The sequence below is a fragment of the Eleutherodactylus coqui genome, chromosome 3, assembly GCF_035609145.1.
Source record: "Eleutherodactylus coqui strain aEleCoq1 chromosome 3, aEleCoq1.hap1, whole genome shotgun sequence".
Classification (NCBI taxonomy): domain Eukaryota; kingdom Metazoa; phylum Chordata; class Amphibia; order Anura; family Eleutherodactylidae; genus Eleutherodactylus; species Eleutherodactylus coqui.
In genome coordinates, this window is record NC_089839.1 from 47,863,608 (window position 1) to 47,882,150 (window position 18,543).

The 18,543-nt window shown below is 43.7% G+C and overlaps 1 protein-coding gene across 2 annotated transcripts in view; it reads right to left on the bottom strand.

Annotated features, from left to right (window-relative positions):
• PLEKHH2 (pleckstrin homology, MyTH4 and FERM domain containing H2) overlaps positions 1-18,543 on the bottom strand; it is a 174,293-nt gene that overhangs the window by 44,899 nt on the left and 110,851 nt on the right. For both annotated transcript variants that reach the window (XM_066595567.1, XM_066595568.1), the window contains exons 8-13: positions 17,185-18,125; positions 15,372-15,444; positions 13,672-13,763; positions 12,794-12,935; positions 7,992-8,128; positions 3,232-3,342 (exon numbers count right to left, since the gene is read on the bottom strand). In XM_066595567.1, the coding sequence (XP_066451664.1) occupies positions 3,232-3,342; positions 7,992-8,128; positions 12,794-12,935; positions 13,672-13,763; positions 15,372-15,444; positions 17,185-18,125 (1,496 nt within the window). The remainder of the gene's footprint in view (positions 1-3,231; positions 3,343-7,991; positions 8,129-12,793; positions 12,936-13,671; positions 13,764-15,371; positions 15,445-17,184; positions 18,126-18,543) is intronic.

The following is an 18,543-nucleotide window of genomic DNA, read 5'->3' on the forward strand; positions in this document are numbered from 1 at the left end:
ACCACCGATCCTGAGAACGGGAGTCCCTATTTAAATGGGAAAGAGGATGGGAATGAGCGCCATTGCTCCATTTATTTCAATGACGGGGCCTAAAATTGCTGAGAGCAAGTGCTTGGCAATCTCCACTGCATTGCTGTCATCAAAAAGAATGGAGTTGCACATTCTCCAATGTTTCACTCATGCAGGGACTATAGGAAGCGCCGTTCTCAAGATCAATGGGGGTCCCCGGGGTTGGACCTATAAAGTTATCTTCTACCCTTTGGATAGTGGACCCAAAAATAATGTCCAAGACAGGACTGCAGAAATTTAGACAATTACAAATATAATAAAAGCATTTAAAAAACAGAACATAAAGGAAATGCAGCATCAATACAAGGGAAATCCATAACCTCAGGTCACACATATAAGAAGCTCCCCAAAAAGTCCTGCTTCTATAAACCTACAATAGGCGCAACCAATCTCAATGTCATGCAGATAGTAAAATGTTACTACATGACCGAGGATCTGGAAATCCCTGCACCCCCCTTTGGATAATGGATAACATTAGACCTTGTTACAACCCCTTTAAGGGTGTATTTACACATAGGGAGAAATTTATTAGGACTGGTATTTCTCATGTCAGTCTAAAGGCTCTTCCACACTGGCGATAGATTTTCCTGCAATGCGAGAGTGAGTGAAAACGCATGATTTTGAAACCAATGTCTTTCAATGGTTTCATTCTCATTTGCGATGTTTTCACTCTATTTAAGTTGTGATTTTAAAAAACCTACGATATCGCCCATTGTTTTCAATGGGGCTGGCGGCAGTGCCGGCCCCATTAAAATCAATGGGAGAAGATTGCGAAAGAGCTTTGGAATCCCTCATAGTGAGGAGAGAGATGGGGGCAGAGCTACAGGGGATCTCTTACATATCTTCCTATATTTGAAGAGAGAGGGGGGGGGGGGGCTAGAGGGTTTTCCCAGAAAGGGTTCCCCGAGAGAGGGCGTGGGGCTAGAGAGGGACAGGGAGAGCACGGATCCTCTAGTCCCACCCCCTCTCTTGGTTAGAGAAGAATCGCTATGAAAGCCCCTCTGGCCACGTCCCCTCTCTAGCTCCGCCCCTCACCCCCCCCCCCGCTCCTGTTTCCCACAGGGATTCAGCGGTAGCAGTGCTGATTTAAAAAGCTTGTTTGCCAGAAGTCAGATTGGGGAGGGTCGCTGACTATAATGCAGTCCATCTGCTTTCCGCACCGCTGCTCAGCTTTTGGGCAGAAGAAAAAGCGCTGCATGCAGCGCTTTTTATTTCAGTGTTTTGAGCCGAATCTGCAATGGAAACGCCAACGCAGATGTGAAACCGGCCTAAGGCCCCTTGCACACGGGTGGGATTTGCCCCTCAGAATTTCCGCCCCTGCCCGCCTGCATAGGATTGCATTACAATACGCAATCCTATGCAGACGGACGCGATTTGTCCGTGTGAAAACACACGCGGAAAACAAATCACGGCATGTTCTATTTCTGTGCGGGTCTCCAGCACATCACAGAGCTTCGGAGATGCCGGGAGCGGGTGAGCTGCAGGTCTCTACAGGGCACGGGTCTGCATCCTGACACGAGAATTCTCGCAGCGGGATCCGACCCGTCCGTCTGCAGGCCGCCTATAGCCTGATGTGGTGCAGTTTGTTATCAAAACAACTCATTTTTCTTTTAGACAGCTTTCATAAGACTGTGGTGCCAGACTACTTTTCCATGACCCACCCAATACAACAAACTTCATTGAAATGTTGTCTACCAAAAAATATTTAATTAGATGCACTAAGAATAAAAGAAAATCCTGCGGAGGCTTTTAAAAAAAATCTGCCAGTGTCTACAAAAGTAGTGGGGCAACGAGCAAAGGGACCTCCACATTGGTTTCCGTGAATGCTTTGTGTATTAGAAATAGCTGACACCTTTGTGTTATGACTATTATATCTAATTCCACTGATTAATGTCCCTGAGCATGATATTTATGTATATATTGTGACCTGCAGGGGGCTGTAAACAGGCCTTCTGTGTTCCGGAAGGTGTGATACTCAACAGGGACAGCTGTATGGATGTGTCTGGAGGAGCCAAAATCTTCCCACATATACAGTCCCTGCTGGAAGCCAGGGCAGAGCTGCTGCTGAAAGCTAGAGCCAGGCCAGGCTGTGAGAGAGAGCTGGAGCTGCTCCCTGAAAGGGAGGCTACAAGGAGGCTGAAAGTCTGATGTCTCTGGGAGACCAGACTGTGATATGGCCATGAGTCTGATGGGGAAGGACGCCCCCAGACTGACACTCTGTTGGGTACGTGTAGTGTCGCTAGGCCTCTGTGCTGTAGTGAGTGAGGAAACTACTGTTTAGTTAGCGCCTTGTGCTATGTTTATAATATGAAGTGTATGTGCACCTCTGGATTTCTGTGTTATTACTGAATATTCAAGAAAATAAAGTTATTCAGACTTTTACATAGACTGAGTGAGCGGCTTTGTCGTTACTGACCCACAACCCCCAAGCAGACATTGCCTATATATTGTTGCGTCCTCAGGACGTGCAACCTCAATAACACAAACAAAAGGCACAACTGTGCAAAGGAAACATAAAACTAAGGGGAATTCTCTCCCTATAGTCCCCTAACCCGGGAGGGGGCCCTGCCTACTCGGCGGACCGATCGCTCTGACAAGTGCGAGCCCGCACACGTGCCTAGGCCACTGACAAGTCCCTGTAAGGGAGCCCTAGCACAACAGAAAGGCAAAACAGAAAATCAAACAAAGCATAACAGAACTTAGCCAGGAGCTTCAGCCAAGGTGTGATCCTCCGTCGCTGTCCAAAGGTAACTAAAGGATTGACCAGCACAGGAGATCATGCTGGCACTGTTTAAGTAGGAGCCAAGCTACTCAGCACCAGGTGCTGACTGACATTACTCCTGCAACTATCACGCCCCTCAGCTCCAGGAGAAGCAAGGGCACACCCAAAACCTGGTCTGGCCTGCAAGCCTGGTACAAGCCTCAGAACGGCTGCAACATATATATAATGTGTGTGTAGTCGCTGTTCTGGGACCGTCTTTCTACTTGTAAAGGCATAATGTGCAATAACAGACACAGATGGGAAATGGTTTAGTCATGATTGATAGCGTGCTGCCATTGGTTTATAATGATGAAACTGGTGACAGGTTTCTTTTTTATAGATCTTTAAAAAAAAAAGCCAAAAGTTAAAAAAATATGTCAAATACTCAGCTTGTCACTTACTGGAGATTTGTAGTACAGCAGTTCACCACCTTTAAGTACAAACCATCTTCTCTTCCATGTTTTTAATTTTCCTCCCATTTTTAACAAGTATCCAGATTTCTCCAAGAGCTCCTGAAATGTAGATATCATCACATTGTAGTAAAAAATAATACTGTAACAACAGTCAATATGATAGTTCAACCTGACAACCAAGAATTCCTTATCAGCAGGGAACCTAGGTGCCTCCCTACCACATCCTGCCCCAAGCACCTACCTATACAAGTAGGTCAAGTCACTGTGACAAGAACGATTCCAAGCTGGAAACTAGCTGACTTCACCCTGATTTTACCTATCGTTGGATGCTTGGTAACTCAGGTAGGAAAAGTTAATATATAATTCAAGCACAATTGATATGATAGTTCAACATAACCTAAAATAGTTGTCCTCATAACTCAACAGAACCTGTGGTGCAGAGTGTTAAGGCAGCAGAAATGCAGTACCCAAGCTCTCGCTCACTACCTGAAAGTTGCAAGTTCAATACCTGCATGATTCAGCATGGTCAGTAAAATTAGTACCCAGCTTGGTGTGGGGTAATAAATAAAAATTACCTGAAAGTGCTGCAGAATAAGGGCGCCCATAGCCACTAACACCTGCATGAGTGGCACACACTTCAGTAGAGACAAACACTCCCACCTTTCCACTGATGTGTATGGAAAATGTAATGCCAGGAATTTGCAAATGGTGATCAGGTAATATTTGCACGTAGCTGTACAGTGGGCATCCCAGTCATATATACACCTCCATATATAGTTTGATATGACCCATAATTTAAACTCGCCACCTTCATCCACAAAGCCCTCCACAGTGCAGCGCCTCCCTCATCTCAATCCGGGCTCTCCGCTCTGCTAACGAAACCAGATTGAGCGCCCCTTTAATTCGAACTTCTCATTCCCGCCTCCAAGACTTCTCCAGAGCAGCATCGGTCCTCTGGAACGCACTAAAAACGCACCTCTTCAGGGAGGCATACCGAATTCCCTAAAGAAACCCCCTAAAGAAACCCCTCTGTACTCCGCCTGATAACATGCTCCCTGACCTACTGACTGCAATCCCTGCTAGCCATCATAAACTGCTCCTGCAGTCATACTGTTTTTGCCGTCACACGGCCAAATGTCTGACCATTGTCTATGTGTATAGAATCCCTCACGCTCCACCCCGCCATACCGTGCACATCTCCAGCCATTTTACCTTCTGTATCACCCCATTACTTGTAGTATGTAAGCTCGTTGGAGCAGGACCCTCACGCCTATTGTTTCCACCAACTAATTACGATTGTAACCGTGGTTCTGTAACTTTTTGTACTTTTGTCTTTCTGTATTCCCCCTGTCTATGTAAGCGCTGCGGAATATGTTGGCGCTATACAAATAAAGTTTATTATTATTATTATTATTATTATTATTAAGCACTTGCTGTAAAAACTACTTAGATACTTTAGTGCACAATTAAAGAGATCCTCCGATCCTGGACAAACAAAGATGGCCATATTACTTCTCTAACTACCTGGTTATTAATATGCATCATTAGTCTTAGACACTATATGGCCTTTGATTGGCAGTGCTGGCCAGTCAGAGCAGCATGTAGTTGTTACAGTGGGGCTCGGGTCTGAAAATGGGCATAAAAAGCAGGTCCACTTGGCCCATGGAGAAGAACTGGCCTGTAGGGATGGTACTATTTGGAGCCCAGGCCTTACTGTGGCAGGAGCAACAAATTATGGTCCTACAAGGGGCCACATGATGTTTGGTGCGGATTGTGCAGTAACTTACACCCTAGCTTTAGCTTCATGGTATTCGTTGGAGGAATACATTTCACACTGTCTCAGTATGTTGAATGCTCCAGAAAATACAAGTTTAATGCAAATGTTTAACAGTTCAACAGGTTCAAATCTAGTATTTAATCAACTACATCATAGGAGCCATGCTAAGAGAAGGCCATGCCAGGGAGCCAGGAAGAAAAAACGAGAATTAGTCATTTCCGTAAGGTGAACTACTGGCTCTTTCCCTACACCAGTTCCTGTATTTGCCATAGGCTGCTGTGCTCTTTGTCCACTGAGTAAAGTTGTAGCTTCCTCTCGTCATAAGTAGGCTTTGTAGGAGCTCAGGTAAGAACAGCATTCTCACGTCTATCTCCACTTCTGGCACCACCATTCCACTTCCTGTCTCTCCCCATGTGACCTCCTCTGGCGAAAATCTGTGCTGTGATTGGTTGCTTTAGGCAACAAAGATTTTCTTTTAGACAGCTTTCATAAGAATGTGCCTTCCTCTGGATCAACAAGGCGGGTAGGGGGTGGGGGATGGAAACAGGCTGAATTAGATGGACATTGTCTTCTTTCAGCCTAACTTACTATGTTACTATGTTACAATTTTACTATGTGTGGTGCTGGACTACTTTACTACTTTTCTGTGGCCCACTCTGTACTAATATAAGGGGCATTTAATTAAGGATATCTTTACCCCACACCAATGATATATCCAATATGGAATTTTTGATAAAATCTACTAGGTTCAGCAGCCAATATAGTGTAACCCCGAGATTTCCCCTTCTGTTCATACGTAACCTCATAAGCAGGCTAGGTATACTTGGGTATACTGGGTACTCTAAGCTATAGGCGTATGCGTCCATTGGATGCCAAACTGTCGGAAGTTTCCTGTAAGAGACAACTAATGCAGAAACAGAAGCTTGGGCAGTCTTCAGGTTGCTCCTAATACTTTAACCCCCATGCTGTGATTTTGTGTAGTCCTGCAAACCAGTTGTCTTCCCTTTTTTTATATCTTTTGCTGAACCTAGTAGATTTGATCAAAAAATCCATATTGGATATATCATTGGTGAGGGGTACAGATATCCCTAATTAAATGCCCCTTATATTAGTACAGATTTTAGTACACATCATGGAATACCTGGATGCACCATTGACTGGCATCTGTTTGGCATGGTAACCCATGGGCCCTTCCACCATTTCATGGCGAAGAGCTATTGACGTCACACACGTCACGGTTAACCTCGTATATACTGTGATCAACATTGATTGTGGAAGGAAACTGGTTCATAGTGAGGATCAGTGTTCCGTTTCAGCTGGGTTCTGCCTGCAGATGGAGCATTTTATGCGAACCCCTTCCCACCCATGATGAACATATACATCCGGGGGCAGGAATGGGTTAAAGAGGTTGTTCACTTTGAACAATCTCTATATGGTTAAAGGGTCCCTTGACAATAGTGTTCAGTGCTGGGACCCTCTTCGATCAACTGTGAGTTTCTGTAATCTATTGGAAAATAGTAAGTATTTAATTGTCCTGCAGCACTCACACAGGTGAAATGAAGCATTACACATTGCCTATTCAAATCAATGGGTTGTCTGTGCAATGATAGGTCCTCCAAAGCATGATATTCTCTTTATAGCCACTTTCCACTGTGGCGAAGTGAAGAGAGTACGAAACAGGGGATCCCCTTTGATTAACTGAGAATTGTCTAGTAAGGTATATGTAAATAGGTTTTCTTAACTGGACAATCCCTGTTATACTAAATGTATAGCAGTATTATTAGGGTGCGTTCAGACCATCTTTGAAGCTTTGCTCCAATTTTCTGGCCCAGGATTCCATTTGAAATGCTGAAACTGCCATCCTGACGGAAATATATGCTTTATTATTACTCGTGTGAGTAGCTTTCCACTCCTTTCCAATATTTGTGCCAAACAGAAAAGCGTAGTGGATACTGGAAAAAAACGGAAACCTGCTCAAATAGTGACAAAAATGGTCTGTGAGTAAGGAAAGCCTATGGTGTTGTCCAAGGTTCCATCTGGATGCCATTTTCGGAGATCCAAATGGAACCTCGGGACAAAAACTTGGGACAGAGCCTCAAATGTGGTGCAAACATACACTTAGTCAGACATTGCATAGAACTGTTATGAGTTTATGTATTTCTTCACTGTACATTGGTGTTATTTTAGAACTGTATGGTGGTATTTTTTAGGCAATATCTGGCACCACTACATCGGCACTGTACAGTTCATTATTTTTGAAGTGTATAGAAGTTTTTTATACTGTATAGCACTACACCTAATGGAAGGAGATGACCGAAAGCAGAAAGTAGCTTACATGACACTAGAGATGAGCGAACGTACTCGTTACGAGTACTTACGCACCCGAGCACCGCCATTTGCGAGTACAGCGGTACTCGCGCGTAAAGATTCGGGGGGCGCCGTGGCGGCACGGGGGGTAGCAGTGGGGAGTGGGGGGGAGAGGGAGAGAGAGAGGGCTCCCCCCTGTTCCCCGCTGCTACCCCCCGCACCGCCGCGCCTCTCCCCGCCCCCCGGCGCCCCCCGAATCTTTACGCCCGAGTACCGCTGTACTCGAAAATGGCGGTGCTCGGGTGCGTAAGTACTCATTACGAGTACGTTCGCTCATCTCTACATGACACCATCCAGCATAAGGCGGACCCTTGTCTCATGGCCAAATACTACCATATAACTAGGCAACTTTCACATTCAGGACTTTAATAAGGAAGCTAAGCGGCAACTGTTGTAATGATGGCCATATTGGTTGTCACTCAGATTATCACACAAGTTAAACACTACTCTAAAAAATGAAAGAAACGGTAATTCTGATGAACTTAATTATACTTTTTTTGTATTATCCCAATAGGACTTCAGTGATGTTAAATAATTCAGGACAACTGTAGGAAAATATGCTGATTAAAATCAGTAGATCGGTATTCCGGCCCATCTGGCTTACATTTTTGCCATTGTCACTTGATGAGGAACAGGTTTTTGGAAGCTTCTGTTCTGGTTCTGAGAATTCGCTGTCAATAGAATAAGCATCGGGAGGGATAGCATAGTCGCTCTCTGATGTCATGGAGGAAAAGGAGATGCCTGCGGAGAGAAGATGTTCATATTACCGATTCAGTCAGACCAGCGGAAAAACCATTTCACATTAAATGGGTTCACCCTCTAGAGAAAGCTATGATATATTGCTAGGATATACCATAACCTGCTTATCCGTGGGGGTCCATAACAATTACTAAATGGAGGATCAGACCGTGGCCGAGAACTGCAACATAACCCCATGCACTATCTGTAAGCCCAAGGTCAGGACAGACTCTTACATATTAGACCAACAGGGCCCAACTTATATCATATAGTATGTTCACATTATATGTTAACATGCTGTAGTAGGAAAACTGGGGCATTTCCACAATCACATTTTATCGCCTATCCATAGGATAGGTGATAAAAGTCTGATTGGTGAGGATCTAAGTGGAGAGACCCCCACAAATCCTGAGAATGAGGGCCCCATGTTGCCTCTCTATTCCTCACTGCAATCTCCAAGTGATGTGGAGCTTGAAAGGAGCAGTGACCGAGCATACACGTTTTTGCTCCATTCATTTCAGTGGGACTTATAGAGTTTATCGGATAGCCAAGTTTACCCGACAACTGAATGAAACATTGTGTGGGAATACGAGAGAGACATGGGACCCCCTTTCTCGGAATTGGTGTGTTGTCACAGTGTGAGACTACTACTGATCATACTTTTGTCACCTATCCTTAAAGGGGTTGTCAAATTTGGAACAACCCCTTTAAACTAATTTTATTAAACTGCAGAGCTCTGTCCAACGTACAGTGATAACATCACTGTGCAGAACTACCAACTTTCTATATAGCGTAAGGGGCTACCCTAAAGGGTTAAAGTGTTGCTATGGCAAAGAACCGTGAGATGCACCAAAATATCACATGTGCCAAATTTTGACACAGTAGAACTCAGCATGCTCTCTGGTGCAGAACTAATGGGTTGATGCCTGACATATAAAAGGAATTTTCGCTGCGCCACAAGAGGCATACGGGGATTGTGGAGGTGCTGCTAGGAGTGCTGTCAGGAGAAACGCAATAGTCTGCAGAGAAACTGCTGCTGAAGAGATACAAGAAGAGGCAGGAGGAGCCTGGACCCCTGGCTGCAGGAGGAGCCATGGATTTGAGAGCACAAAGAGTGGTGTGCTGAGGACTCAGAGACTGTTGCTGCAAGGAAGGAGAAAGAAGCTACTCACAGCCATGACCTTGTGGGGACAGTTGATTGCAACAAGGAACTGAGGAGAACAGCACAGTAGAGTTGCACTCCTAACTTGGGACAAGCCTAAGTCGGTACTAATGGCAATTTTTGTATAATGGAACCGTGAGTGAGGCCGGCCTCCATTCTCATTGTAGGTGTGCACATCATTATGGACGATCTTAGGTATTCAACAGGCTTCTTAAGTAATCTACGGAGTGAGTGGAACATATCATATTGTTGAGTGAACTTTGTTACATGCACTGCCATAGTTGGACTGAGATATACAGAGAAGAGTGTACCAGTTAGGGATGAGAGAGACATTTGCAGGCAGGTTCATATACTGTGTTTCCTTTAAAGATGAACTATATTATGTTACAGGATTTATATTTCTGTTCAACAGAAATGTTTACAGCATTATTGATTCAATTTTTCCAGCTCTGTTATTATTTCATATTAAGTAATAAGTTTCATTAATCCTAGGGTTTTGTTAGCGATCAGTCATTTTACGGTAATAGGTAAACTGCCTATTTGCCACCTTAACTCTGTACATTTTAATTTATTTTGTTCTAGAAAAAATATTGTATATTTTAGTTACTCCATCTGCTACATTGTATTCTGAATCTGTGTCGTGACTCGTGACGCCATCACCCACGATAGTAGCAGCTGGGTCTGTTGGGTAAGCAGATGCAACATCCACCTCTGCCACTCCTGTTGCTACACCATGCCTTTTAACAAACATTAGCCCACTAGGGGCAAAACATCCTCCGGTATGATCCCTTTTTTAAGGAGTGAGATGATCTAGGGACACTGTTACAAAGTTTTTTTCAGCTGCCCCAATATAAGAGCGTAATGCAGTGTTATATGATACTTTTGTCTGTTATGATGTGTGGTGTACCTATTTCGTTAATGGATGTAGATCACATAGCCTGGAGGACTAAAGAGAAAGCAAGGCACCTCTCTTCCTCTTGTGTAGTGTGCTTTTCAATCGGGGTTCTAGAGAGAGGTGGTGTGTGCAGCTAGCTGAAGTAAGAGAGTGAGCAACGTAGGTGACTCTCCAGAATAACATTGCCAGCACCCTAAGGGTATATTTACACATAGCGGAAATGCTGCAGACCTTCGCAGTGGAGAATTTTCCTGAGAAAATTTGCAACATTTCTGCAAAAGAGTCAAAATTTGCATCATCAGTGTGGATCTTGACTCAACATCAGCTGTGCTTTCACAGTCTCTGCGCTCTCGGCATTTCCTTCACTGGGCACCCGGTGGCCTCTAGTGAGAGCAGTGCCGCTGGTCAGGTGATACGGAAGTGGCCAATAAAAGTTTTTATTTTTGTAATTCTGGTGCCCACTTTGTATCTGATAGCTATTAGAGATGAGCGAATATACTCGCTAAGGGCAATTGCTCGAGCGAGCATTGCCCTTAGCGAGTACCTGCCCGCTCGAGACAAAAGGTTCGGGTGCCGGCGGCGGGCAGGGAGCTGCGGGAGAGTGTGGGGCGGAACGGAGGGGAGCTCTCTCTCTCCCTCTCTCCCCCCCCCCTCCCCCTTGCTGACTGCTGCTACTCACCGCTCCCCCGCGTCGGCACCCGAACCTTTTGTCTCGAGTGGGCAGGTACTTGCTAAGGGCAATGCTCGCTCGAGCAATTGCCCTTAGCGAGTATACTCGCTCATCTCAATGTAGTCTGCCACTCACCGCGACACTAGAGCCTACTTAATAGTAATAGCAGCAAGTTACTTATTGCACTTGGCATGACCACACTGATCCTGTACCATGCCATACTCGATTCCAGAATATGTGCCTATATTAGCTGTTAGGGAGTGTATGAGATCTGCAACAAGTAATAGTACTGGTCATTAAGAGGCCCTATATGGTTCGCTAATGAGAATTTCACTAAAAAGGAGCAGCGGGATTGGAGAAAGGGTACAGCATTAGAAAAAAATGGCTTTCTACTAAAAATGGCTTCACACAGGTTAGGTGTATTATTACATCTCTGCCCTATTCAGTCCAATAAACAGCAATACCAGACATAACCCATGGACAGGCATGGCGCTATTTCTGGAAGAAAGAAGCCCTGTTTTTCCAGTCCTGCACAAATACTTTTTACAGTTGGGTCATCACTGGAGAACGTATACTAAGATACTAGGAAACTGATAAATAGTCCCAACAGCATGTGATTGAAAATATTTCAACGTTTTTCTTTTTTTTTTATTCTATCAGTTTTTCATTTTTCCAGCTGTTGTCCATTTACGTCTCAAAAAGCAGAATAAAACATCTGTTTCCAATACTGAATCTGAACAAATGCGTTCTAGGACTCCGTTCCAAGGTTGTTTTCATTATTAGAGCCACATGTAGAATCAATAAAGCTGATGGCTAATAAGTCTCCTTGTGTTATTAATACTTTACAGTGTTATATAACCCAACTACCGTGTGCCCTAACTGAGCTATCCAAGATCTCCATACAAGGAAAGATATTGACAAATGTTGTACAAGAAAATATTTGTAGGATAGTATGTGTTACTGCCATGTATCTTTACATACAGGGTGATGCAAAAGTGTGGACACACCCATTTAACTGGTGTCATAATGAGAAAATTGACTTCCAGTTGTGAAAGTATTAATTGGGTTGGAGGCTGCATTTTTTGGTGGAAGAGATGTTTTTGGTGGTCATATTGATATCCGCTATATTGAATTCAGCTCAGGTTTTTCACATTGGAAGGGGGTCAAGTGGTGTAGTAGTCTTAGCTAGAATTTACCCAAAGTGCTATATATGACATGTTCGATGTGACCAGCATTCTGCCGGACACACATGGTTAAACGTTAGAGATGAGTGAACGTACTCGGTAAGGGCGATTTCGCAATCAAGCACCGCGATTTTCGAGTACTTCACTACTCGGGTGAAAAGTACTTGGGTGCGCCGGGGGTGAGCGGGGGGTTGCAGAGGGGAGTGGGGGGGAGAGGGAGAGAGAGAGGGCTCCCCCCTGTTACCCGCCGCTCCACCGCGCCCCCCCCTGCCCCCCGGTGCACCCGAGTACTTTTCACCCGAGTAGTGAAGTACTCGAAAATCGCGGTGCTCGATTGCGAAATCGGCCTTACCGAGTACGTTTGCTCATCTCTATTAAACGTTTAATCCAGTCTTCATGAACATAATTAAGAACTGCAGGTGATATTACTTCCCAGCAATGTAGGATTAGCCATTTTAGGTGAACCATATAGCTTATTTTTTTTTCTACATACACAAGGGACTTTAAATGTCCCAAAAGGTATGTGCAGAGGTGTGGTAGAATTGTCACCAAGGTGGCCGGACTTAACGCCTTTGGAGTTTTATCTCTGGGGCAATTTAAAGTTCTAAAACTGGTAGTGTCGAAGACAAATATGCGTAGGTTTGCCGTATAGAAGGAAGCAGCTGATTGTAGAGGATGGAGATAGATAGATAGATAGATAGATAGATAGATAGATAGATAGATAGATAGATAGATAGATAGATATCCAAGTACTTACCTCTTTTCAAAGCCCGAGGACTTCCTGCTTCACTCTGATTCCGACAGTCTGACTCAGAAGTTCGAGAACTCGACCGTGAGCTTAACTCCTCCTCAGAACCTGATGAGTCTTCCAAGGGACTTGTGCTGATCTGAGTGGCCTTCTAAGTATTTAAGAATAACAAAAAGAAATTACATTCAATAAAATGGATGTAGCCCTGTGGCTAGAGGGGTTTTTCAGGAATAACCATTAGGATAATCCTTTGGACTTTTATCCATTTCCACAAGATAGGCCACCAATGTGTGATTGGGGGTCCATCAACCAGGACCTCTGCAATCAGCAGAACGAAGGAGCGAGCACACTCCAGATGGTCAGTACCAGGCACAACCAGACATACCACCGAGTAGAGATGAGCGAGTGTACTCGGATAAGCACTACTTGCTCGAGTAATTTGCTTTATCCGAGTATCGCTGTGCTCGGGTCTAAAGATTCGGGTGCCGCTGCGGCTGACAGGTGAGTCGCAGCAGGGAGCAGGGGAGAGCGGGCGGGAGAGAAGGAGAGAAAGCTCTTACCTCCGTTCCTCCCCGCTCTCCCCTGCAGCTCCCCGCTCCATGCCGGCACCCGAATCTTTAGACCCGAGCACAGCGATACTCGGATAAAGCCAATTACTCGAGCGAGTAGTGCTTATCCGAGTACGCTCGCTCATCTCTACCACCGAGCTATTGTATGTGAATAAACATAGAGAGAGCTCCAGTTGTTGTGCTGATTGGTAGAGGTTCGGTAGCCAATAGGCCATTAAAGTTATATTCAAGAAGACAACTTTAATTAATATATAGGATAGTCAAAAACTATTTATTTTATTGAAAGAAAATCTATGGATGGCTACATTCATTCCGTACCCCTTTCAATGTCGTGTAGACAGATGTGCTTAGGTTCTTGTATATGAGAGATGTGTAGACACCGGATGTGGGACATGATGCCATTGAGATGCCTGTAGAAAAACAAGTAAAGTCATTACTATATGAAAGACAGGCTAAGAGCACATGGCTGTATTTTTGGTCTGTTTGCTATCTGTGTAATACCATGAACGACATGAATCCTTATTATTTGTCTAGAGGCAATACACACAAGTTTTTTTCAAGAAGGCCCATGATCCATATAAAAAAACTCCCGACATGTCCTATACTAGTCCATTTCACAGACAAGAAATAAGATATGCCTGTGCATGTGAATGTGCTCTGTCCATGTATATCAGACAGCACATAGACGGGTGTCTGTGTGCTGTCTGATGCAAGTTACGCCCAAGTCTCTTGGGTGCAACTCTCAGTTATGGCTGTGTGCCCCTAGCCAGAAGATGATTATACAAAACATGAACACAAGATAAAATCCCTATGGCTCAGTATTAAGAGTCCTTACAGGTCCACACTCCTGTATTCTCCATTAGAAACCATAAACGTGGCAGTCTGATGGACAAGAGTTTAGCAGAATTAAGCAGAAGACTTGCTGCACAAATATTTGTCTGTTAAATTTGGTGGAAAGGGGATAATGCTTAAAAGGACCAGTGCCAAGATGTATTTTTATCACCTACCCACAGGATAGGTGATAAAAGTCAGATCGGTGGGGTCTCACCACTGAGACCCCCATAAATCCTGAGTTTGAGGGTCCCATGTCCCCTTTTTCCTGTTACTGCAGGCTCACTGCACCCACCTGCAGGCATTTGAAGACTGAATAAAGTGGCAGTCGTACATACATGGCACCTTTCCATTCATTTCAGTGGGGCTGATGCAAATAGCTGAGTACAAGCACATCTGCGATTGCGACTACATCATTCAGTCTCTTCCTCACAGCAGGGGGTGCAAAAAGCCTGCAGTGAGGGGCAGAGGGGGACAGTGGGGGTCTCAGCGGTGAGACCTCCACCGATCAGACTTTCATCACCTACCCTGGGAATCAATGATAAAAGTCAGTCGTGGGATAAACCCTTTAAGCCCCTTAGTTTCAATGAAGATAAATCTTGAAAGGGAGATTCCTGCCTTGATTTTTCATAGCCCAGATGGGAAACTGATGCAATAGTTACAATCTACCCAACCAAAGCCTACTTAAACAACCGAGTACTTTAGCGCTGTCATTGAAGAGAATTGGAGCTATGGAAACAGTATAGCACAGAATGCAACACTGTTTCCGTAACTCTAACAAAGGGCTGGAAACAGAAGGTCGAGTTTTCCCATCTCGGCTTTTCGAGGCCGAGATGGTGTGTTCCCATCACGGCTATGAAAAGCCAAGTTGGAAAGGCACCTTTAATGTCCCTATGTCTAAATGGATGCACATTTTCCCATCCATGTACCAAAATCTATAACTTTCTGGAGAATCTCTACCAGTAATTATATATTTATTGCTAATTTTGCACACATTTCCCAAAACCTACGCGCATTTTGACTTAATCACACATATATGATAATATACCTATGGTTTTAGTGCCCTTGTACATGGAACCCTTATTGTTCAATTAATTGTTAGACTATGGACCCACAATAAAGTATAGAAAAAGACATGAGATGAACGAACCGCACACCCTGAAACGTGCTATAAATGATACACTTACTCTTGATGTTAGGATCCATAGAAACCTCTGACATTCTTATCCCAGATTTAGCAATGGCATATATCCGATTTTCCTATTAGTAAATATGACAATCATAAACTGTGAACATTTGTAAAAAAAAATATATATTTTTTTATGGTATGTAATAATCACTTTTATATAGTGGAATATCATGCAGCACTTTACATCACTTGATATTGGGTTCTGTTCCCATTGGGGCTGTTAAATTGATTTTGCTTGATTATTTTTATTAACTCACATTAATGTTACATTGCAGATATGGCAAAGTTTAATCATGATAACTTTCAGCAACAAGCCATAGAAAAACTATTGAAGGGGTAAATAAACTGCAGCCTAGGAAATTAGCATAACAAGTTACAGCCGCATGCACACGGCAGTTCAAGATTCTGGCAGCGAATCCTGCACGGAATCCGGCCCTGACCGTAGTCAGTGACCCCGCGTACCTGTATTTCATCTTCTTTATCTGTACTGTGGATGGTCCAACTGTCACGCTGATGCACATATGCAGTATAGATTTCCCCGCGTCATGGCCACGCGATGATGCGGATCCTGTGGCCATTCCGGAATTAACATTATGAAATGACCACCGGTCGGATGGCTTCCATTGACTTCAATGGAAACCGTCTGTGCAGTCCCACACAAAAACAGAGTATGCTGTGATTTTTCCTCGCGAGTGGAAATCCCAATTGATTTCCGCTCATGGGCATGAAAAATCACTTTGCCATAGCATGCTATGGCCCCGGATTCCGCAGCAAAAATCCGCCCGTGTGCGTGAGGCCCTAGAGTCAAGTTAAAGTTGGCTAGATCTGTTCCATACAACTTTAATGTTCATGTTAGGTATGTACCAATGCATATGTAAGGGTTGTTTTACACCATTTGAAAAGCCAGAAGGAGAATCTCCTTGGCCGAATGGACCCCATTGACTATAGTGGGATCTGTTCAGTTTCTGCTCAGCTGCCCAGCTTTTAGACATAAGAAATATTGCTGCATGCAGTGCTTTTTCTTCTGCTATTTTGAGCCGGATCTGCGACTGAACCTCCGACTGGAGGTTCCAATGCAGATATGAAACCACCCAGGTGGGCATGTGCCAGAGAAGGCACCACCAACAATCCATTCTGCTTTGACCAGAATATTTCGATATAGGGTAAGGACAGCACATTTAATTTCTATCCTAGGTGAAGGAAATTCTAGCTATGCTTCTAGGTATATGAGTCACCTCTTGGAGAAATTAAATGTAGTGAAGAAAAAGAGAGAGGACACAGTGACTTTGGAGCGATGTAAATGGAGGGGGAGGCATGTGACATGCAATAGTTAGGCTTGAAGTTTTATCTCTGTAGTGATATAGGTGCAGCCAGTCTACTTATGCTGATCAACCAGTGGTTGTGTTATTGATAGTAGACATGTAGTAAAGGGAGGGTAAAAGGCTAAGAACCTGGCACAATCTGCTAATGGTGAAATGGTGCTAATGGAGACACCAGCAGTATAAGAGAAAACTTTATTAAGGATCTGCATACCAACGCGTTTCAAGGTATTAAACCATTTCATCAGCCAACTTGAGATTACACAATGGTGGCCAGAAGATCCTGATGGCCACCAATGTCTATAGACATTAGCATCATGTCATTGTCAATAGGTTGTGCCAGGATCTTAGATTTTTACCCTCATTTTACTCCAGGACCTCTAGGACAATGACTACAATTCTGGAAACAATAGCTCCTGCTAACTTTCCTAATTTCAACAGAGAAGTATAGTACACATAATAATACCAATAGTACCAAGAATACGTAATTACCCAAGAAGGAAATCGATGTAAAGGAGGAGTTGGAGGTTTTGAACAAGTGATCTTCTCTGAAGAACATAAAGTATTGTGATCTGCTGTATGATTCTGTGGTGTATCATATGAAAATAGGCTTTCACCATATCCTGTATCCATCTTCTGCAAAATGTTAGCAGCTTGCTCATCCACCAAATCGATGTCAGTCTCCTGTGGTCTGTATGGCTTTACCATGCTTATAGCATTTCTGTCTTTACCAAACATCCTGTCTGAACTCATCTGAGGTTGACTCAAGTGCTTCTTGGCCATAGATGCATTTACATTTAAGATATTAGGAGTTCGTTGCTTAGGTGACGGTAGGTTGGTTGCCAAATCTTTAGGACTGGTACAGGTAGGTCCGGATGATGTAGCATTAGACACTTTAGAGGAGATGGGTGAGGTACATGCCTGGTTTGCAGTGCTGGTATCATTGGAGGAGAATGAATAGTTGGAATCATGAAGATTAGATTTCAAGCTTAGATCATCAGAACTGTTTTGTTTTGACCTTTGACTTGAGAATGTGAAATATTTTTTGACTCCAAAATTATTACTTTTTTGTAGTCCTTTGTGCAAAGTATACAGTTGAACTTGGTCACTGGTAGGTGACCCCGAATTATCATCTTCACAGGTAGAGTTGCTCTCTTCTGAAGCCGTTAGATATGTGTCACTCCCTCGTCTCTTGTTTTGGTTACCTTCTTCTGAGGTTTCGCTGGACAATCTGGATGCACATCTGGTATCATGAGATTTCTTGATGTCTTCTTCAGAGCTCCAGTCACTCACGGTAATACTAGGGACGTTTGATCCCACCCTTCCCTTGCCTGGTCTTTCTATGGAACTAATGTTTTGTATCAATGGTGTTTGTGCTGCCATGGGCTCTTGCCATTGGGGACTCGTGGATGACTTTTCTTTAAAACCGTTATCTGTTGATAAAGTACAAATAGAGAAATATCATCAATATAGAATGAAAATATCAACAGACTGTTCAAGGAAGCCATTGTAAGATTACTGATACTTAAACTGGCCATACACATTAGATGAATGTTGACTAAACGCATCCACTTTGGCCAACTGTCTAATCCATAATTGGGTTTATTCTGAAACTTTCCCAATTTCAGACATAAGGGGAAAGGAGGATCCTATAGTTGGAATTCATCGTGTGCTGATCATTTAATTCTCAAGAGAGATAAGCAGCTGAAAGAGGAGTTTGAATGTGGCTTATTCCCCTCTCCCTGTTTAGAAAAAAATGCATTCTCGGCTGAGCGAAGTTCTCATGTGTATGTGGGTGTTGGAAGAAACAGCTGTCATCTATCTAATGTGTATTATCAGCTTAAAACTCTA